This window comes from Chiloscyllium plagiosum, chromosome 26 (genome assembly GCF_004010195.1).
Source record: "Chiloscyllium plagiosum isolate BGI_BamShark_2017 chromosome 26, ASM401019v2, whole genome shotgun sequence".
NCBI lineage: Eukaryota > Metazoa > Chordata > Chondrichthyes > Orectolobiformes > Hemiscylliidae > Chiloscyllium > Chiloscyllium plagiosum.
The window spans coordinates 43,485,176-43,508,566 of NC_057735.1; the positions used below are offsets into that span (position 1 = coordinate 43,485,176).

The 23,391-nt window shown below is 39.7% G+C and overlaps 1 protein-coding gene across 2 annotated transcripts in view; it reads right to left on the reverse strand.

The window, feature by feature from the left end:
• The window catches only part of nras (NRAS proto-oncogene, GTPase), a 64,374-nt gene that overhangs the window by 33,422 nt on the left and 7,561 nt on the right, over positions 1-23,391 (reverse strand). Inside the window, exons 1-4 of one of the 2 annotated variants that reach the window (XM_043717002.1) lie at positions 23,304-23,371; positions 7,801-7,935; positions 3,508-3,686; positions 972-1,131 (exon numbers count right to left, since the gene is read on the reverse strand). In XM_043717002.1, coding sequence (XP_043572937.1) covers positions 972-1,131; positions 3,508-3,686; positions 7,801-7,911 — 450 coding nt within the window. In that variant the 5' untranslated portion in view covers positions 7,912-7,935; positions 23,304-23,371. Of the gene's footprint in view, positions 1-971; positions 1,132-3,507; positions 3,687-7,800; positions 7,936-23,303; positions 23,372-23,391 lie in introns of those variants that run through there. The other variant, XM_043717003.1, reaches the window with a different exon arrangement.

Sequence of the window (23,391 nt, forward strand, 5' to 3'; positions counted from 1 at the left end):
CATTCTGGTCTCCTTCCTATCGGAAAGATGTTGTGAAACTTGAAAGGGTTCAGAAAAGATTTACAAGGATGTTGCCAGGCTTGGAGGATTTGAGCTACAGGGAGAGGCTGAATAGTCTGGGGTTGTTTTCCCTGGAGCGTCGGAGGCTGAGGGGTGACCTTATAGAGGTCTACAAAATTATGAGGGGCATGGATAGGATAAATAGACAAAGTCTTTTCCCTGGGATTGGAGAGTCCAGAATGAGACGGCATAGGATTAGGGTGAGAGGGGAAAGATATAAAAGAGACCCAAGGGGCAACCTTTTCACGCAGAGGGTGGTACGTGTATGGAATGAGCTGCCACAGGATGTGGTGGAGGCAGGTACAATTGCAACATTTAAGAGGCATTTGGATGGGTATATGAATAGGAAGGGTTTGGAGGGATACGGGCCGGGTGCTGGCAGGTGGGACTAGATTGGGTTGGGATATCTGGTCGGCTTGGACAGGTTGGACCAAAGGGTCTGTTTCCATGCTGTACATCTCTATGACTCTATTTGTCAATATTTTGCCCCATTAAATTTCCAGTACTGATAGCAGTATTGTTTCAAGTTAGTAGAATATCAAGAAGGAAAAGTAAGTATTCTTGGAGAGCATTATCTACTGTGAGGACAAACAAAATACCTGTTCAAAGGCTCTGCAATTTCCTTGTTTTTCCATTAATTCTTCAGCTTCATTCTCTTTTTGCAAGCTTTAATTTATTCAGATTTAAATCAATCAAGTTGTCAAAAGAAGCCTTGACATTACCTAGACTGTTTTACGAAAGAACCCACAAAGACTTGATGGGTGAATAACCTCTCTCTGTGCTGCACGAATTACGATGCTACCATTTCAACTTGATCTTAACTAAAACAAAAACTGAGAATCAAAATAAATTTGTTCACCTGTGACTTTAGCATTCAGTTTCTTTTCCCAGCACTCTCCAATATATCTTACCTGTCTCGTTTTTGCTGAGGTTTCTATGAAAGGTATTCCATAACTCCTAGCTAGCTCCTGTGCTTGTTTCGTATCCACTGTCCGGGCAGGTAGATCACATTTGTTCCCTACCAACACCATGGGAACATCTTCAGAATCCTTTACTCGTTTAATCTGTTCTCTGAAAGAAAATCATTTTCATCTTGATACTTAAGTCTGAATAAACAATTCTTATCCTTGACTATACACAGTAAAACCACTGTCCACCACAAAAAGATTCCACTATATCTTACATCAAATTAGACTCAAGCCAAATTATATGCCTAAAAGCATATCTCTTTCATTGCAATAGTTTAAACAATTTAGTAACAGTTTCAACAGTAGACCAACAGCCTTTGCTGAAGTGACTGTTCACAGCAGCCTTTGCTGTAATGAAACTATAAGGAAAAATAACAGAGAAGGATTTGATTAGGAAACATGATGGAAGTTCAGTCAGAGATCAGGAGATACTGCACAGTCACATTTTAGTACACTGGGCTAAAACAGCTCTAAATCAAACATAGATGAGTATTAAGTTACAGGTTGTAAGCAATGGAAAGGTAGAAGCATGCAATAGTGAAGAACATTAAATGTAACTGTATAAAACTGGAAGAAACTATTGAAGAACCGTGGTCATTTACAAAGCTGATTTTGACCACAGCAATAACAGCAGTGTGGGCAGAATAGAAGCCAGATTAAGTGATCCACAAAGCTGGTGGCAGTCACAAATGAGAACTTGAGATAGAAAGAGCAGCTTGGACATAAGGTAACGATGCAACGTCGCAATGGGTCAAATGTCTTCTTCCCAACAAAAATACACACAAAGCAATAGCAACAGTTCTGACAATAAAGAAAGAGTCTGCAAAGAAGAAACCTGTAACAATATCAGGGTTTACGCTAAATGGAGTAGTTGAGCATGAGAGTGGAGGCTATGTCAAAAATGCAGGAAACGGGACACTTACAGACCTGAAGTTGGATGTGAATGCAACTATAAAATGATAAAGGGTCAGGTTATGAGAATGCTTCTGGGTCAAGGAAGAGGAAGAATGGCCGGGAGGAAAAGGAGAGCATTTATTTGATTCATTCATCCCTTCCCTCTATGTATGGAGTTACAATGACATTGAAGCCACAGTTTGAGATTTAACTCCATAGATATATCCTAACATGCTCCTGATAAAACACAACAGGCATGAGTCAGTACTGCATTAACCTTCAGCTGCTTGTAACTGATTATACAATGAAATTTCAACATTTTTCCTTTCTCAGGACAAATTAATTACCCAAGCTGGTTAGCGGTGGTAAGTTAAAATACATCTGCTTCTCATCTTATCTCAAGGGTCTGGTGTGGGTAAGTTAGAAGATCAATCACAACAGAGGACTTTTTTTAGTCAGATTCAGCATTTAATTTATTGTATTAAAGCAAAATATTTTAATCTAGTCACAGTAACTGAAACATGGGAAATTCCATTTAGACCAAGTCACCTCGACCACGTCATTCTTAACTATATTTATCCAACTAACATTTAACCTTCATCCAGCTTTTTAAACTTTCTCTTCAATATACAGCCTCTGGACCTTTAGTTCAGACTTAACCTCTCAAACAATCTGCTTCTACCTAATGTAATGAAAAATGCTTGCGTTCAGGTCTTTCTTTGCATTAACAGAATCCCAGATATACCTTCTCTAAAGCCTATTTTAGTGCAGAGTAGAGTTGTATTACTTTTTTCTAAAAAAAAAACTAAATGCATTTCATTTACAAGCAATAAATTAATCTGTCACTTTGTGATTCATTTCTTGATAGTAGCCTCAGAAATGTATGTTAATATTCTAGAGTCAACCATAGGTTACTATTTTACCAAATGCATCCAGACTTGTTTCCAAGTCACAGATATACATAGCTAACAGTATAGGACCTTTCGACTTCCTACTTCAAAAACTTCTCTGCTGTCCTACATACTAATGTTCTCTCTAAGCTGCACAGCTATGCAGCTGCTCAGAGGTCCTGTGCATGCTAACTGGTGTGTGAACACATCAACTTCTACATGTGGAGGTTCACACAGCAGGGAAAAGAACAAAAAGGGAAGGATTATAGCTACTCAGCCCTTTTTCCTTCTAAGTAAATTGTATTCTTGTTTCCACTTAATTCCCCACCCCGTTATCTTCATTAGTCTCCTGTGTGGTACTTTATTAAAGATTTTCTTAAAATCCATGGACACCACCACTACACACATCCAATTACCATGTCTAGTACATACTCTCACTCAACAGAAACTTTCCATGGTAGGGCCATGGAAATTTCCTAATATATTAGAATCCTAGAATATAACAAATTAGGTTCAGGGACCTCAACTTCCTAACCAGTACATCTAAAATTTACACATCTCAGTCTAAAAGGAAAGATTCACGAGATGTGTTTACTGACACATCTGCAATTGACGAAAAACTGAAGCAAATTCACATGGCCCTGGCTGTCAATCTCTCAAAAACAACAGAAAGGTGAAGGAATAGAGAAACCTACCTGTACAAGTGAACATCTGCAAAAGATTTATTATTATTTATGGCAAATACACAGAGGAATCCTTCTCCTGTCCTCATGTACTGATCCCTCATAGCGCTATATTCTTCTTGACCTGCCGTATCCAGAATGTCTAATAAACACGTTTCACCATCAATCACTACCTGCTTCCTATAGGAATCCTGAGGGGAGAAACAGACAATAATTAACTTTGAAAAGATTACATTTACTAAATATCTAACTGCATAATCAAGAATCAAAATATTTAATTTATATATACTTGTATGAACTGTATTCCTGAATTTGAAAGATGGATTAGATGGCAAAGACATGGACAAATCTGGAAGGACAAAATGACACAGACAAGACAAAAAACATCATGGAAGAATCTTGAAAATCCTATTGCTTCTACTGAATACAATACTAAGCGATGACATTGTCATATGGATAGTCCACCAGCAAGTGCACAATGTATGAACCTCCCTTCTATTGTTTTTTTGAAACAATTTCAAATTCATGCAAGTGTACCCATTAAAATTCTTTTTGTGGAATTATTTGAAAGTTTGACTTATTACAAACAATTTACAGAACCACTGTGGACTCTTCAAAGCCATTTCTTCTAAGTCCAACAAGGAAATATGTAGTACAATCCTGGTTCTAAACAATAAATGATTAGATTCCTTACAGTATGGAAACAGGCCCTTCAACCCAACAAGTCCGCACTGACCCTCTGAAGAGTAACCCATCCAGATCAATTTCCCTCTGAATAATGCACCTAAAACTACAGACAATTTAGAACGGCCAATTCACCTGACCTGCACACCTTTGGACTGTGGGAGGAAACCGGAGCACCCGGAGGAAACCCATGCAGACACGGAGAATGTGCAAACTCCACACAGACAGTCGCCGAAAGCTGGAATCGAACCTGGGTCCCTGGCGCTGTGAGGCAGCAGTGCTAACCACTTAGTGACCGTGCCTCTGCAGTCAATAAACTACTGGAAGCTAAGAGATCATTTAATGGTCAACAATAAAGATTTAACAGAACAAACTGAAGGAGAATCTCAGCAAGTCAGGCAGCATCTTTAGAGAGTGAAAACAAAGTCAACATTTTGGGTCCAGTGACCCTTCTTCAGGACTCAAGAGTTAGTTTATAATCAGGATCGATAGTGAAAAATAATACTGGATGGAATTACAATCAAATTGAAGAAAAACTGAGCTCACAAACGGTGCAAAAACAGTCTCATCTACACACAATAATCTTATATTCAACTGTAGAACAAAACGCTGCGAAAAGTCAACAGGTCCAGTAGCATCTATGGAGAGGCCAACAGAATTGATGTTTCAGTTTAAGACATTCCATCAGAACTGGACAAAGACGTTTTACAGGTTTTATGCAAGTACAGAGAGATGATGATGTCATGGTTCTTCAGAAAGACCAACCGACCTTAAATCAATAATAGGAAGAAGATTATGTCTACAGACAGAAGATTATGATGACTGTAAACACTTAAAAGTTAACCAGGCAGTGAATTTGCAGACATGTTATACTTCACTAATGTTATCAAAAGCCTTCAATGAAATTATCAAATAAATCAAACTGAACACAGCGGAGGGATCTATTTGGACATGAAGGTAACACTAATTACATCGGGATGTTCACTGTGATTCAGTGGCTGGACTCCTCACTTGAGTCAGAAGGCTTGGTTCAAATATTACTTCAAAAGCACAAAACTTCAGACTGGCATCCCCAGTGCAATTTTTCTTTTCCATTCACTCATAGGATGTGTGGATCACTCAGGGGACCAGCATTGATTAGCCATTGCTGTGGGTCTAGAGTTGCATACAGGTCAGACCAATAAGGATGGCAACTTCCTTCCCCAGAGGACTTTACTGAACTACATAGATATATTCCCAAAGACTGCTTCATGTTTAAAATTAGATGCTCAATTCCAGATTTTTACTGAATTCAACTTCACCATCTGGGATGGCAGAATTCAACCATGGTCCTCAAAACATTTCCTGGATTTCTGAATTAACAGTCTGGTGACAATACATTAGGCCATCACTTCCTCTCTGGAGATGTGTCAAGGGAGTTTTGGTAAATTTCTGAAGATTTTGTAGATAGTACATACTGCTCCTACTGAGCAGTGGTACAGGAATTGAATGCTTGTGGATGTAGTGCTAAACAAATGGCTACTTTGTCACGAATATCATCAAGCTTCGAGCATTGTACAGTCATCCAGACAAGTGGAGAGTATTCCATCACATTTCTGACATGTGCCTTGTAGAGGACTCATTTCTTATTGGCAGGCTTTGGAGGCGGAGTTACACATTTCAGAATTCCTAGCCTATGAGCTCTTCTTGAAGCTATTGTATTTAGAAGGCTGGTCTCAGATCAATATTTGGTCAATTGTAACTCTCAGACTGAGAACGAGGAATTCATTGATGGTCATGCCATTGTCCCTTAACATTCAATGGTTAGATTCGCTCTTGCTGGCCATTATATGGCACTTGTAAGGGTGAACACTACTACCACTTGTCAGCTCAAACCTGGGTACTGTCTAGATCCGCTGCATTCAGATATTGACTGTTTCATTATCCAAAGAGTTACAAGTGGTGCTGAACATTATGTAACTATCAGCAAATATCCATACATCTGACATTATGTATAGAGTGAACACCACAGTGGCTTAGAGTCATATGGTGTACAGCATGGAAATAGACACTTTGGTCCAACCTGTCCATGCCGACCAGATATCCCAACCTAACCTCATCCCACCTGCCAGCAACCGGCCCATATCCCTCCAAACCCTTCCTATTCATATACCCATCCAGATGCATTTTAAATGTTGCAATTGTACTAGCCTCCAACACTTCCTCTAGCAGCTTATTCCATACACGTACTACCCCCTGCGTGAAAAAGGTGCCCCTTAGGGCTCTTTTACATCTTTCCCCTCTCACCCTAAACCTATGCCCTCTAGTTCTAGATCCTCCCATCCCAAGGAAAAGACTTTGTCTATTTATCCTATCCATGCCCCTCATGATTTTATAAACCTCAATAAGGTCACCCCCTCAGCCTTCGATGCTCAAAGGAAAACACCCCCAGAGTATTCAACCTCTCCCTATAGCTCAAATCCTCCAACCCTGGCAACATCCTTGTAAATCCTCCCCTCCTCTCGCAAAAGTGGGTATATTTTAATGATAGTATTTTAGGCTCAGCATGGGAGAAATTAGATATCTATTTTTGAAATCTTACTGCATGCATTTCCTATATTTTATCAGTGACTTTATAGCCAAATATTTTAGTCACCATAACAACATCAAGAAGCTAAGCAATCTGCAAATAGAAATCTTCATAAAACAATAATGTGTGAAAGATTAGACAATCTGTTTTATTAAAATAGTTGGAACATAATAATTGGCCAATCCACCCAGAGAGAATTCTATCGCCAAAATGCTACCTTTTATGTCAAAAAGTGAAAATGCCACATCTAATCTGAAAGTCAACACCTTTCAAAATGCAGCTATCCTTAGTAGCCACACACGCAGATGACAAGCAACATGAATTCGACTGGGACAACACTACTATTATAGGACAAGCCAAACAGGGAACAGCCAGGAAATTCCTAGAGGCATGGCACTCATCCACAGATTCAACCAATAAGCACATCGATCTGGACCCAATATAACGGCCACTGCAACGGACAGCTGGAACTGACAACCGGAAGCGGCAGATTCAAACCATTACAAATGCCGGAGGAAAGATCACAGAAGCGCTTCACAGGAGGCTCCCAAGCACTGAGGATGTCACCTAGACAGGGGACGAAACGTCTGCAACACAAATTCCCAGCTCGGCGAATAGAACCACAACAACGAGCACCCGAGCTACGAATCTTCTCACCAACTTTGAACACTCCTAATACTGTGTAAATTTCAATTTGAATTTTGTGAAGTCTCAGGAGATGGACTTAGACTTGCAACTTTATGACTGACACAAGAGTTCAAGCATGGAGCCAAGGCTGAAACTAAAACGTTAACAAAATGCTAGGTTGCACATATCAAGATCGAAAACAAAAGGTAGTGAATCTGAAAATTGTTTACAGTCAGAGGAGGATTCTTTTTTGTTCTTTTGGAAATGTATAACATTTTTTGGAATTAATAAAGCTGGAATTTTTTAAAAATTGAACAAAGAATACAGTATCATTTACAACCCAAATCATAAATAAAAGTCTGCCTAAATTACTATATTACTTTCAGCATTACCCCATAGCCAACTCATGGAATGAGCCCATTTACCTCAATTGTTGGATCATATTCATCCACAAAGTGGTTCTGAATCAACTGGATCGTCAAGGCACTCTTTCCTACACCACCAGCTCCGACCACTACCAGCTTATATTCCGTCATTTCAAGCTTCCCTTAGCAGCTAAACTGATAAATGAAAAGATAAGAATATTAGGCAGAGTTATCAGTAGTAAAGTTTCAGGAAATGAAATCGGTCGATTTGTGAAACTTTCCTGCAGGGTCTATTAGAACACCACCAAGCAGAATAATTACAAACTCTGTCCTCATAAAACTTAACTGTGTTTGGGTAGTCTTGAGTTATATGTCAGCCTATTACAGGTAGTATGCTGAGAAAGCATTTAGTGACGATTTAAATATGTGAATCACAAAATTATAATGATTTCAACAGTTAATTCACAAAACAATGGTTTAATCATATGCAGTTATAAAGCAATTGGCCAACTGTGACTTCTAGAACCATTAAGTAGAGTTTATGTCACATTTTAATACTGGACTAGGAAATATTGCAATGGGTCAAATTATGTTTCTAGACTCAGCCTGGTTAAATCCAATCCATCTAAAAGGTCAACAAAATGCAATAAAAATCACATGAAAACAAACTTTTAAAAGGTGTTCATTAAAATGCTAATACAATTATCATCCTATATTGCTTCCTCAAAATTAACAGAAAATTGTTGCCAGGTAGCTTGTGAACATAAAAACATAAGAAACAGCAGTATTTGATCATGTGCACCCATGGGTTTGCTTCACTATTCAACATAATCACAAATGATCTTCTACCTTAAGTACATTTAGACTTATTCGCTATATTCCTTGAGAAACCAAAAAGATCTCAGCCTTAAATATATTCAAGTATGGAGCATGTACAACAGGTGGGATAGAGAATTCTAAAGATTCACAACTCTCAGAGAAGACATTTCTCATCTCAGTCCTAATTTACCAACCCCTTATCCTGAGACTTCGCCAAAGTTCTCAATTCACTAGCTGAAGAGGCAACCTCTCAGTTTTATACCATTAAGGCTCTTCAGAATCTTGCAGATTTTAATAAGATCATCTCTTAGTGTTCTAAATTCCGGAGATATAGGTTCAATTTACTCTGCCTCTCATCACAGGTTTTCGGGATGTGAGGGTTGTTCTTCGCTGTACATCCTCTCAGAACTACATCCTTTATTGGATTTGGAGACCATAACTATACACAGTACTTCAAATGTGATTTTGACAAAGCCTTCCAACAATAGCAAACCATCCTCATTCTGGTATTCCAATCCTTTTGTGATAAAGGTTAACAGACCATTTGCTTCCAAGTTGCTTGCCACACCCAAGTTCATGTTCCTTGTATACGTTCACTGGAGTTTCTTTGATCACAAGCATTTGGAATCACTTTTCACTGAAACCATACGGGTACTTGAAAATGGCTACTTTTAAAATGACAAGAATTTTTACATAAAAAGTAAAAGTTGATCTATAAGCAAGCACAGAACTTCCTACCTGTAGCCCACTGTATTAAACAGAAAAACTGAGTGAGGAAAAGTTCAGCAATGCATTCTCCATCTCAAGCTATATGCACTAGAGGCTTTCTGGGGTGTTGGGTGTGTCAGCCCACAGTACAATAGAAATAAATGAATCTTCATCTGATCTAATGTTCAAAATAAAAAGTACAGTTTAATTTACTGGAGGTCAGCAACTTCCAAGTCAAGTGAGAAGTTAGGAGACAAAAATTAATAGCAATAACTTCTGGGGAATGAGGAGAAAGGATTGAAATATGCTCATATGACTGCTTAAAAACACAAGATGTAAATTTTTGAGGTCGCCTGAATCTCAACTGAATTGCTCTCAAATTACATTTGAGGTTTCAGTTATCCTCCATTCACAGAACATGTAGAAAAACATTTACTGTTGAGTTCAACATGTGTGGATAGAACAAGGGTAAGTAAAATACAACCACACAGACACCTGATCCTTTCACATTCAATGGTCATAACCAAGTTCTTTGGACTGAATTGTACACCACAAAATCTGGCTTCCTGCACAGATCAGGCATAGTAGTCAAGATTGATTAAAAGGGAACATCTGATTTGATGTCAAAAATAAAATACACGTCCATTTAGAACTGGCAAAGATCCAGCCTGGATCCTGTTCTCAATGCAAAATCCTGCTCCCCTACGACTCTGCAGCATAGCACTACAGAAGGAAGAAAATGTCGATACAAAATTGTTTGTGCATCTTCTCTTCAGGTATTAACAAAAGCCTGATTCACTCTCAGAAAAGACAGGCTTTCCGCCTGCACTCAATTGCAATGAAGTTCTCCTGAATTGTTCTCCAAACTGTCAGAATTGTCAGTTCTCAAAACTGAACTGCCGCTAATATATTCATCTGTAAGTGGCAAGCAAACACTTTATAAATAACTACTCCAATATGCAAACTAGCACATGATCCTTTCTTAAAAGGAAAGGAAACAGCGATATCAAGTGAGTTGATCAGACTTACCATCAACTAACCCAATTTCCCAGAACATGATCACTTTTAGGAACAGTAAATGGCCATTAAAAATTGCCTGACACAATCATTTTCAAACAAAGACTACTAAACACTCGCTGATACTCTAAGCTATGTAATGCATAACTAAAAGCTTCCAGAAAACATGACGCTACTGCATACATGCACCTCCAAGTTATCAAAAAGCATCTATGATCAGTAGAATGCCAAATGAGTAGTGCACGAACACGAACCCAACTTTCCAACTCCACTTATGGTAGATCCACAAGGGCCAACACAATGCATGAACTCGACACATCTGTCTTTGATTGCATAAGCAATAAGGCTCTCTATGCCATTCAAAATAGCACAATTCTGACTGGGAAGCACAGTACTTCTTGACCCTTGACCCCCACCCCCAAAAAAAGTGTCAAACATATTGATAAATATGTAATGAATATCTTATCGTAATAAATTCTCTGAAAATGTAAGAAAGCCTATTTAAACATTAGAAATACACATTTATACCCTGCCTACTCCTTTATAAGTTTCGGATTATCTCTTGCAATATGATCAGTTCTACCATTATAACAAAGACACAACCAAACCAAATCAGTCCCCCTAGCCCTGTATTCACAACGTAGTAAAATTAAACATTCAATGACCTTCAAAATTGACCCCAATGGTTCCCAATCAGACTTAGTGAATAACCAATACCAGACATCAGGTTTATAGCTTAAACAAATGAGTTAACAATTTATTAATAATGCAGTAGCTTTAGAAGAGCAAAGTTGAGCAATAAGGTAATCTAATCAATGTCAAAAATTTAAACACAAATTTCTTTGATTCTAGCCCACACTCTCTCATAGACAGACAAGGAATAAATCAAAAGGAAAAAAAAAAGAGTTGTAATCGGCCAGTTTACTTAAACAGTCTCTGCAATCCATAATCTCACAGGTACACAGTATTGGATCCTGCCTTGCTTTTAGAAGACATTGATGCATGCAAACAGCTTCTAGCAGGATTCGATCAATATTCACTGAATACTTATAACAGATTCTATTCTCTGAACTTTCAATAAGTTGATAATGGGAAGATAACTAAAGAGCAGCCAAACCTCTGTTCTGCAGCTTTCACATCCTTTCTTCTTTACTTAAAGACTTTACTTCTTTACTTTGCTTCTGTTTGTTTTCATTCTCTTTGCTAAACTGATTGGCACCATAACTCCATTAGGCTACAATTGACATTCAACATGTACCATCTATTTAAGTGTAAGGCCTCTCCATAGTTGAAGCATTAACAAGAGTATTTATAACAATAACTAACTTTCAGGCCAGGCCTTATAAAAAACAAATCAGTTTTTGTTCACTCCTTAAAAAAAAACAAGCTGCTACTCACAGTCCAAAAGACACCTTCAACTCTCAGTTTACAGCTCCAAACCAAAACTGATAACATTTTTAAAAAACCTCAAGGCGACTTTCAGCAAATTTGAAATCCTGATTTTTCTCCCTCCCTTCTGTTGTGATACTTGAGACCAAGTAGCACTGGAGTGAAATTTCAGTATAAAATAAAATGACATTCATCTACTTAAAGTATTAGGACAGACTGAGTTAGAAGCATTTTCTTTTTCATCTAATTTACTCTCCCGTCCTAACTAATGCAGATGTATAGATCCACAAGTATTGGTCACTCTCTTTTGTAATAATCTTCTGGCTTTTCTTCACATGGGCAAGATTTTCAGTCAGGAGGGAACATCACAGCACATACTTTTCAGCAAAAACTCCCGAGAGATATTAGGAGTGCTTTGGTATTAGGAGAAAATATCAAATATCCATCTCCTGGCCGGAGTCCAAATTAGTGGCTCTAATGTCACTCAGCATAAATAAACTAACACAGCAGAGACTGGGAGCCAGTGTCTGCAGCCTGCTGTCCTCTACTGGTCCAATACATACTACCTTTTTCAACTAAAGCAACACACATTTTCTTATTAGATCATGAAGTAAATGGAGTTGAATTTATTTAACTTTTTCAAAACAAGACTGTCAGACTTCAACTCAACTGTCTTTAGCAACAGAATACACAACCCCAATATCTTTCAATATGACAACATCTTGAATTTTCCTGAAATGGTCTTATTAGATAAATGGTTTCCAGTAGATAATGACATGGCCCTGGTACACTAAGGCTACTGCAAATTTAGTATCCTTGGATTTTCAATTGGCACTTGACAAAATATCTCAAATAATTAGGTGCATTCTATAAACATTGCACCATAGAATATAAAGAGGGAAAAGCCTCCTTGACTTCACTATTATCTATTTTTCTGTTGCAAATGTATCTTGCCCACAACGGTATTGGGAAGACTGACCACCCCATGGTTTTCAATGGAATAGAAGTCCCATTTTCATACTGAGGACACCATGTTAAATAGATTGATTTGGAACAGATCGAACAATTTACGAGGCACTATGGGCCATTTAGCAGCAACAGAATTATATTCAAACAATCTGTAACCTCATGGTCTGATAAACCCTAGTTCATAAGTAGGACAACAGAGCATGCCAGGAGAAACACTGGTGTTCTAAAAATTAGATGCTAATATGGTAAAGCTACACCATAGGCAACAGTACAAAAAGGACTGTGCCTCGTGATCCCACAACCAAAAGATCGGAATAAAGTTCTGCATTCAACTGTAAATGGTGAATGATTAAGCAACTAATCATGAAGCAACTAATCAATGGAGAAGGCTGTTCTACAAATATTCACATCTTCAATAATGAGGGAATCCAGTACATTGGCGTAAAAGACAAAATTAACATTTACAATCAATTTTAGCCACAAGTGCCAAATGGCTAATCCATCTCTGCCATCTTCCGAGATCCCAGAATTACACAGTTGTGGATCAAAATCACACAACTCTTCACAAAAGCACTCAGGGTAATCTACAGCAGTTGGACTGTAGCAATTCAAGATATCTAACATTTGCCTTTCAAGGGTAATTGGGCATCATCAACAATAAGATGGCCATGCCAGTGTACTCTTGGTCAATGAGAGATTTTTAAAAAACATATGTTAATGAGCATGAAACAAAGAATTAGGGTTATCAGGGTGTGCATGAACTGCGGAATTTAAATGGACTTCCCCAAATTTTGTGCAAGAACATAATTTGCTGACGTATATAGAAGTTTTGTAAGACAGCAAATCAAACACTGATGCAAAATGGGTTCAGGACCGGACACATTTGGGTTGGCAGAAAGAATTTAATGTGAAGTAATTGGCTCCAGGAACAAACAAAAGGAATGGAAGCATATACAACAGGAATACAATGTGGGGCAAGATCTGTAAACATTCAAATTCCCTACAATTGTAAATATCAATAGTTAATTATATTTTTTAAACAGAGCCAATAATGCTCAGGATTTTATATATAAATGCATGTAGTACAGTAGTCTCCCGTACCCGCAGGGGATATATTGCAAAACCTAACGCGGCAGCTCGAAACCACAGTTAGGAGTGAACCCATTCAGTTAAATGGGAAATTTAGCTTCCCAGCAGCCCCCAGCCCCTGATTCCTGAAGGCTCCCTATAATAGGTTCAGGCAGCGGTAAACAAAGGGTAACTGAAACGATACGGGGGTCATCCTGTATAACACAATGATATTTATACAATCTATCAAGTAAGTAGGTGCTTACAGCATTGATGCAACAGAACTATACCGGGGAGAAAACAAAGATTTAAGGCACTAGGATTATATGCACTGGATCAGAGAATGCTACGAGAAGATATAGTTATTTTAAATGTATGAAAGACCTGAGGGAGTGGTTAAACACAATTTCCATTAGTGAAGTAAAGACGATGACAATTTTAAATAATCAAAGTTATAGAAACAATAGAGATATTTATTTCTCCCGAGAGCTGTTGCAGCATGGAATGTTTTCACAGGGATTAGCTATAGTCATTGGATGGGTGAACAACTACTTGAAAAAGTTAGAGTCAGAATAAGATGTAAGTATATGGAACTAATTCTGGATTGATTGAGCAAAGAACCAGCATAGACATGGCAGTCTAGACGCTGTTCTTCTGTAAATATCTAAAAGACCAAAGAACAGTACAGCACAGGAAAAGACCCCTCTAGCCCATCAAACCTGTGCAACACACGAAGCTTTTCAAAACTAAAAACCTTTTGCCTCTACATAATCCGTATCCCTCTATTCCTTATCTATTCATTGATCTGTCAAAATGCCTCTTAAGCGCTGCTATTGTATCTGCTTCCACCACATCTTCTGGAAGTGCATTCCAGGCACTTACCACCTGTGTGAAAAACTTGCCTTTTACATCTCCTTCAAACTATTCTCTTTTTACCTTAAATCTATGTGCTCCTGTAACTGACATTTCTATCCTGGGAAAAAGACTCCAACTACCATTGTATCCATTCCTCTTCTATCAGGTCTACGTCAAGTAACCTGCAATTTATTGACTAGTTTACTATTAAAAATACAGAGATTTGGCTCCAGAATAAACCACAATCGCTTTGGCATCTACTGCAATTTATCTATAAAACAAGATGAGTATTTCTTGACAAAAGAGCATAATTTTTTTTTTTTAAGATCACCATATTACTATTTTAGAAGCATAATGGTTACTTTGTATTAGTTATCAAAGGCATTTACTTCGAAAGGTAAACAACATCTCAATAGATATTTCACTTGCTTTAGCTCTAGACAAGGCTTCTCATAGTTGAAGTAGTAGCCAAGTTCCTGTAACATGGCACATACCTGCTCAATGGTTGCCTGTACAGCCAATTTATGAGGAACCTCAAGCAGGATTGTATGCACAACACGCTAGATGGGAATTATAGGAAAGCCATAGGGCTAACAAAAGAATGAAAAGGATAACCCTACATCAACAATTAAGAAAATCTAAGACAGCTTCAATTACACTGCCAAATACTGATGTGAAAGGAGACATTTTTGCAAGTGGTTAGGCTGTTTTAATAATGTTATAATTTACATTAGTGTCACTACTTCAAACAATTCTTGTAATGAAAATATTTTCATTGTTTGGAGATTGAAGATAAGCAGTTAGCCCTATAGCTTTCCTGTAATTCCCATCTCGGGTGTTGTGCCTACAACCCTGCTTGAGGTTCCTCAAATTGGTTATGCAGGCAACCATTAGGCAGGTATGTACCATGATACAGGAACTTGGCTGCTACTTTCTGAGTACAAAAAAATAATTCAAATGTTAATAATGTCACATTTCTAATCCTAATTAATCAATGTAATCACAAGGCAACAGCAGATTCAGTCCGTGGTGCTTTAATTGTTCAGGCAACACCTGGGAACTGCAGGGAGAAAGTGAGGACTGCAAATGCTGGAGATCAGTGTTGAGAGTGTGGTGCTGGAAGAGCACAGCAGGTCAGGCAGCACCCTGAGGAGCAGGAGAATTGACGTATTGGGCATAAGCCTTCATGAGGAATGAGGCTTGTGGGCCGGCGGCGGCGGGGGGTGAAGGAGGAGCTGAGGCTGGTGGGGAAGGTAGCTGAGAAAACAATACTTAGATGAAGGTGATAGGTCAGAGGGGAGGGTGGAGAGGATAGATGGGAAAGGTGATGAACAGGTCAGGAGGGCAGTGCCGAGTTGGAGACTTGGGACTGGCATAATGTGGGGGGAGGGGAAATAAGGAAACTTGATATCCACATTGATCCAGTGTGGTTGCAGGGTCCCAGGAGGAATATGAGGTGTTCTTCCTCCAGGCGTAGGCTGGTAAGGGTTTGGTGATAGCCCAGGACCTGCATGTCCTTGACGAAGTGGGAGGGAGAGTTGAAGTGTTAAGCCACAGGGTGGTGGGGTTTGTTGGTGAGTGTCAATTCTCTTGCTCCTCGCATGCTGACTGCCCTACTGTGCTTTTCCAGCACACCACACTTAACTCTGGAATCTGCAGGGTTGAGCTCAAAAATCCTCTCCTTAATGGTTTCAGAGACTAATTCGCAATCTACCTAGGCACTTAGTGTATGGAGGCATATCATTTCAGATGGAAAAAGATGTATTGAGGAATCTGAAAGAACTCTATGTCAAGAACTGCATGATCCATGCCATCGGCCAAGCAATGAACATAATCATGATATGCTGCCTGAAACTAGAAGACAAAAGAAACTGTTATTCATACTCGCCTATAGATCAAGCAACGTGATAGCAGTGCAGATGTTTGTCTGCTCAAAATATACATCAAAGCTTGGATGTGGGGATTCAATATTTCTTCAGGAATGTGTGTTCTGAGGAAGACATAAAACATTTTCAGGAGGATTTTGACAGACTGAGTGTTTGGGCAAGTATGCAGCAGATGGAATATAACATGGAAAAATGAGATTTCCAGAAGAGATTGGAAGTTGCACGTGTGAAATGGGACTTGGGTGTCTTAGTCAGCAAGCCACTGAAAGCAGACATGGAGGTACAATCAGGTATTAGCAAGGCTAATGGAATGTCAACCTTTTTTAACAAGAATATGTACAGGAGTAGTGGAAGTGTTGCTTGGAACTTAGTTAGATTCCACTTGGGAGTATTCTGTGCAATTTTGGTTTATTTTCAAGTATTATTACCATAGAAGGAATGCAACAAAGGTTCACCAGACTTGTTCCTGGGATGGTGAGACTGTACTATGCAGGGATATTGGGCAAATAGTCCTGTATTCTCTAGAGTTTGGAAGAATGAGAGGTGATTTCATTGAAATCAGCAAAGTACTTACAGGGATAGACAGTAGATATAGGTGAAATGTTTCTCCTGGCTGGAGTGTTTAGGACCATGGGACACAAGATGCCTTTCAGGACAGAGATTAATGAACAGTGGGGACAAGTACTGCTCCTTACAGTATTCCATTAGCCAGTTTGACAATGTCAGAATGGTCCACTTATTCCTGTTTTCTGTCAGCTCACTCATCCTGATAACCAAGCCAATACCTCCTACTTCACATGTTTTGATTTTGCTGACTCACCTGCAGTGGGGGGACCATATCAAAAGCTCAAAATCCAAATACAAAATGTCTCTTTACCAATTGCGTTGGCAGCACCCTCAAAAACTAAGTCTGTCAAACAATTTTCCACTGTCAAATGGTGACTATGCACAATCAGATCATTTTTATCCAAGTGACTACTTATTGCATCTTTTAGCTTGAAGCATTTTCTTTATTATGGATATAAGACTCATCGTTCTGCAGTACCTGTTTTTTAAACCCTCACTGCTTTGTGGGGTAATATTTGCAAGCTACCAATCTGTAGGAATCATTCGAGCATCTATGGAATTTTGGAAATCAATGTAACACTCTGGTATGTAGACCATTAGATCATGTGGAAGTATCAACTGCAACATTGCACCATCTTGCAGACTGAGGAAATGTAGAAAACTTTTAAAAGAAGGCTGTCCCCACTCATGAATTCCCTGACCCCATAAACCATCCTTCCCCAAGCCTGTACATGGTCAGTACTCCAGCAGCAATCCATAAAAGAACTCCACTTTCACTCTGCAGTTTAAGTAAAGAGAAACATTTTTCTTTCTTTGCTCAATTAAAACCTACTAATGAAAGCTGAACATAATTTTGTTTAGTTAACTTGATCACAAATTTTTTTACAAACAGACCAAAGCAAAGCAAAAGAAATTGAAGACAACGAAAAACTTGCTGCACTTACATCATGAGCTGATATCATAATACTAAGTATTTCTAAACAAGAAGCATTAATGAACTATTGCACCTTACAAACACTACCATACTAGCTGCAGGTTCAAACAGCTGTAACTAACTCCAATTCCAGTATTCAGTCGATTCAATGGCTTCTCTAACACCTTGATATGGTACAACCTAATGTGTCATGTAATGGACCCCTGTAACATGCACCAAGGAATAATTAAGTTGAAGTTAAGTACCATAAACCACTACATGCTTACTCTAATTCTCAAGTCACACCACTGAGGTAATGCCAAATACAGGCCAGTGGATGTCACATATAGAAGGAGCAAATACTGGTCAGCTTTTAAACAAGACAGACTTATAATTATATAGTGCATTTCACAACCAACAGCTACAGCCAACCAAGTACTTTTTAAGTGTAGTCACATGTAGATACTTGAACAGGTTGATTGAAATGTTACAAAATGTCTGGGATAAATGAGGCTTGAACGCAGACACTACCACTGCATTACAACAGCCCTAAAGTGAAAGTAGTGGCACGTCTATTCCCATGCTGTCCCAAACAGTTTAATTGAACACTTTGGTTTAGCGGATTGGAGAAAGGCACTCACTGAAATTTGATACAGGCATTTTAGAACAAAGTCACAACGCCAACCAGCCCATAAGAATCCATTCCAACTCATCACCCTATTTAGTAGGCAAGTACTTTAACCCACCAAGCTACAGCTCCAGATGGTCCATTAGAACTCACTCTTATTCATCATCCTCCAAGGAATCCCAGAGCAGGTCTAACAGCATTTTGAGGAGAAAGTGAGGACTGCAGATGCTGGAGATCAGAGGTGGAAATGTGTTGCTGGAAAAGCGCAGCAGGTCAGGCAGCATCCAGGGAACAGGAGAATCGACGTTTCGGGCATAAGCCCTTCTTCCTGAAGAAGGGCTTATGCCCGAAACGTCGATTCTCCTGTTCCCTGGATGCTGCCTGACCTGCTGCGCTTTTCCAGCAACACATTTCCAGCTAACAGCATTTTGAAGCCAGCACATCCAAGAAAGGCTTGCATGGAGACCTTCGATGATAAAACTTCGCTGATGTAATGCCAGAAATAGAAAAGGCCAGTTCACTATGACAGGTTTCCTGCTTTACTTCGCGGAATTACAAGTATTACTGTGCTTAAGCAAACGCCCAGATTAAGCTTGCACTTAGCACAGAATGGCCAAATAAGACATCCATTCACGCAAAAGGTACTATTAGATGCATGCTTCTCGGTCAGTGAAATGAGCAGCTATCATTGAGTTTAGATTAGATTAGATTAGATTAGATTAGATTACTTACAGTGTGGAAACAGGCCCTTCGGCCCAACAAGTCCACACCGACCCGCCGAAGCGCAACCCATCCATACCCCTACACATCTACCCCTTACCTAACACTACAGGCAATTTAGCATGGCCAATTCACCTGACCTGCTCATCTTTGGACTGTGGGAGGAAACCGGAGCACCCGGAGGAAATCCACGCAGACACGGGGAGAATGTGCAAACTCCACACAGTCAGTCGCCTGAGGCTGATACCAGTTAAGTATGTGCACGATTGGACATGGGAGGATGACAGGATTAGATGTGGCCGTAAAACATTCCTCATAAAGGGCTCATTCCCGAAATGTCAACTCTCCTGCTTGACCTGCTGTGTTTTTTCAGCACCACACATTTCTGCCATAACACCTCTATCAACTGAATAGCATATAAGACTCCCTATCCAACTTCACAAAAAATTACCGTCAACGAGGAACTTTAAGTGAAATGAGACGGACGGCCCTTGAAATCAAGGCAAAATTTGATGGAATATGGCCTTAGCAAAACTGAAGTTAAAAGAAATGAGGAAAGTTCTCCACCAGCTGGAGTCAAACTGAGTGTAATGGAAAACGTTTGCAGTCAACATACCATTTTTTTTTAACCATAAACTATTTCTAGCATGGCTACACACTAGCAGTTCTTTAAACAGGCTAGACTTGCTTGCAGCCTGTGCAAACTCTTCAAGTTGCCGCAAGGCATTGAGAGATCGTGGATTATGATTCTTGGTGGATAATTATCTTAGCACCAGTGAAATTCGAATTCAAGATCTCATTAAGGTAGGGTCCCAAGCCAAGTTAACCCAACTTTGAATGCTTCATTGACCTCACTTCCATCTTAAGTTCAGAAGTGGCAATATTCACTAAAAATTAACTACTTAGTTCTGATCACAACTCTTCAGACAATGATGCAGGCCACAACTATATACAATAAGGCATGGACACAGCTTTGAAACCCACAACTGTACTCATGATAGAAGCAAGCAGACACATGGGAAAAACCACATGTTCAACATCTCATCAATGTTATAAACACATCCTGACTTAGAATAATATCACTGTTCCTTCATGTTCGTTGGATCATAATCCTGGAACTTAATACAAACAGCATTCAAGACATAATACTTCACAGAAACAGCATCAGTTCAAGGCAACAGCTCATCAGCTTCTAAATGCATTTCGAGGTGGAATAAATGCTGGCTTTGCTAGTGACTTCCACATCCCATTAATGAATTGTTTTTTTTAAAAAAGCATGTGTTCAGGTCTATACCTCATCCGTCACAAAGCCATGTTGACTATCCCTCATCAGTCCTTGCCTTTCCAAACACATGAGGTGGTAGTGAGGACTGCAGATGCTGAAAAGTCAGAATCGATAAAGTGTGGAGCTGGAAAAAGCACAGCAGGTGAAGCAGCATAAGTGCAGGACAGTCGACATTTCGGGCAGCACTCTTCATCAGGTCTGGAGAGGAGCATGGGGACTAAGGAATAAATAGAGGAAGGGGGTGGGGCTGGAGAAAATGTAGGTAGGATGGCGATAAGTAAATGCAGGTAAGAGGTGAATGGGATTGGTCAGTGGGAAGGGTGGAGCAGATAGGTGGGAAGGAAGATGGACAGGTTAGATTGGGTCAAGGGGGCAGAGTGGAAATGGAGGGCTGAACCTGGAAAGATGTGTGCGCGAGCGCATGCGTGCACGGGTGGGGGGCAGGATTTGGAAACTGGTGAATTCAATGTTGAGGCCATAAGATTGCAAGCTCCTGAGGTGGAAGATGAGGTGTCATTCCTCCAGTTTATGTATGGTCTTATTTTAACGGTGGAAGTGGCCCAGGATGGACATGTCGTTGAAGAAGTGGGAGGAGTTGAAATAGCCGGCAACCAGGAGGTGGGGTTAGTTGGAGCGTGCGGACCAAATAGACCCTGTCTCTCAGAATCCCCTCTGACAATTTACCCACCACTGATATCAGGCTCACTGGTCTTTAGTTCCCTGGCTTTTCTTTACCATCTTTCTTAAACAATGGCACATTCACCACCCTCCAAGCTTCCAACGCTTTGTCCACTGCTATCACAGCAAAGGACTGGCAATCATGTCCCTAGTTTCCCACAAAGTTCTGGGATACTACTTAGTTCTTCAAGTTCTCTAGCTTCCATATCCTTCTCCTCAGTAAATACTGATGCAAAATGCTTATTTAGTATCTTAGCTGTCTCCTGTGGTTCCACACATAGATGGCCTTGTTGATCTTTAAGAGGCCCTATCCTCTCCCTAGTTACTCTTTTGCTCTCACTTAATTTGTAGAATCTCCTTGGATTCTCCTTCACCTATTTGCAAAAGCTATCTCATGTCACCTTTTTGCCCTCCTAATTTCTCTCGAATATACTCCTGCTGCCCTTATACTCAAGGGATTCATTGATCAGAGGTGTCCATTCCTATCATATGCTGCCTCCTTTTTCTTGAGGATCGTCTCAATTTCTCTAGTCATCCAGTATTCCCTACACCTACCAGTCTTACCCTTCACAATAATAGGAATACTGCCTCTGGACTTCTCATTTTTGAAGGCCACCCAATTTCTAACTGCTCTTTTTGCCTGTGATTAGTCACTCCCAACCAACATTTGAACGTTCTTGCCTACTACCATCAAAATTAACTTTACATCAATTTAGAACCTTAACTTTTAGATCCAAGGAACTGTAGCCAGCGAATCAGTAGTGGTTAAGTTGTTGGGCGGATTCTGAGGGATAGGACCTACATGCATTTGGAAAGGCACGGATTGATTAGGGAACGTACATGGAAAAGGTTATCTCAGAGTACGAGATCTTGATCAGATAGGCCGATGGTCCAAGGAGGGGCAGATGGAGTTTAATTTAGATAAATGTGAGATGTTGCATTTTGCTAAGGCAAATTAGGACAGGACGTAGATATTTAATGGTAAGGTCCTGGGGAATGTTGCTAAACAGAGACCTTGGGGTGCACATTTGTAATTTCTTGAAGGTGGAAACACAGACAGTAGTGAAGGCAGCATTTGGCACACTTGCTTTTAGTAGTCAGTGCATTGAGTACAGGAGTTAGGAGGTCATGTTGCTACTGTACAGGACACTGGTTGTGTCACTTTTGGAATACTGTGCTCAATTCTAGCCTCCCTGCTATTGGAAAGTTGTTGAACTAACTTGAAAGGGTTCAGAACAGATTAACAAGGATGTTGGCAGGGTTGGAGGGCTTGAGCCATACAGGGAGGCTGAACAGCCTGGAGCTATTTTCCCTTGAGTGTCAGAGGCTGAGGGGTGACCTTATAGAAGTTTATAGAATTATGGATGGCATGGAGAGAGTGAAAGGGTCTTTTTCCTAGGGTAAGCAAATCCAAAACTAGAAGGCAAAGGTTTAAGGTGAGAGGGGAAAGGTATAAAATGAAACTAAGATGCAACATTTTCATGCAGAGGGTGGTGCATATATGGAATGAGCTGGCAGAGGAAATGGTGGAGGCGAGTACAATTACAATATTTAAAAGGCATCTGGATCGGTACATGATAGGAAGGGTTTAGAGGGTTATGGGACTAAAATGACTGGTGATATCTGGTCAGCATGGACAGACTGGACCGGAGAGTATCTTACCATGCTATACAACTCTATGATTATAACACTATGGTATCTCTCACCAGCCTCATCTCTAAACCGTTCATTTCCTGCTGGAACTTTTACAATCGATCTATCTCAATACCTTATACACCAATTTCACCAGGCATGAACTGCATCATAGAAAATAGGACAGTGGGCTGTTCAGTCCTTAGATGCTGCTCTTCCATTCAATATGATCATCCAATTCAGTACCCTATTCCTGCTTTCTCTCCATATGCCTTTAGTCCACACAACCATATCTAATGCGTTCTTGAAAACAATCAATGTTTTGGCCTCAACCACTTTCTATAGCAGAGAATTCAGCCCAGAACACTGCTCTCCACAAACATGTATCCAAATTCTAGAATATCCTACTTGCCAAAAGTAAAACCCAACTTTTAATGTGTCTCATGCTCATTAATCTACAGTCCATGTGCCAAGATATCTCCATCCCAGTTGACAGTCCACCGGCTGGGGTCCACCT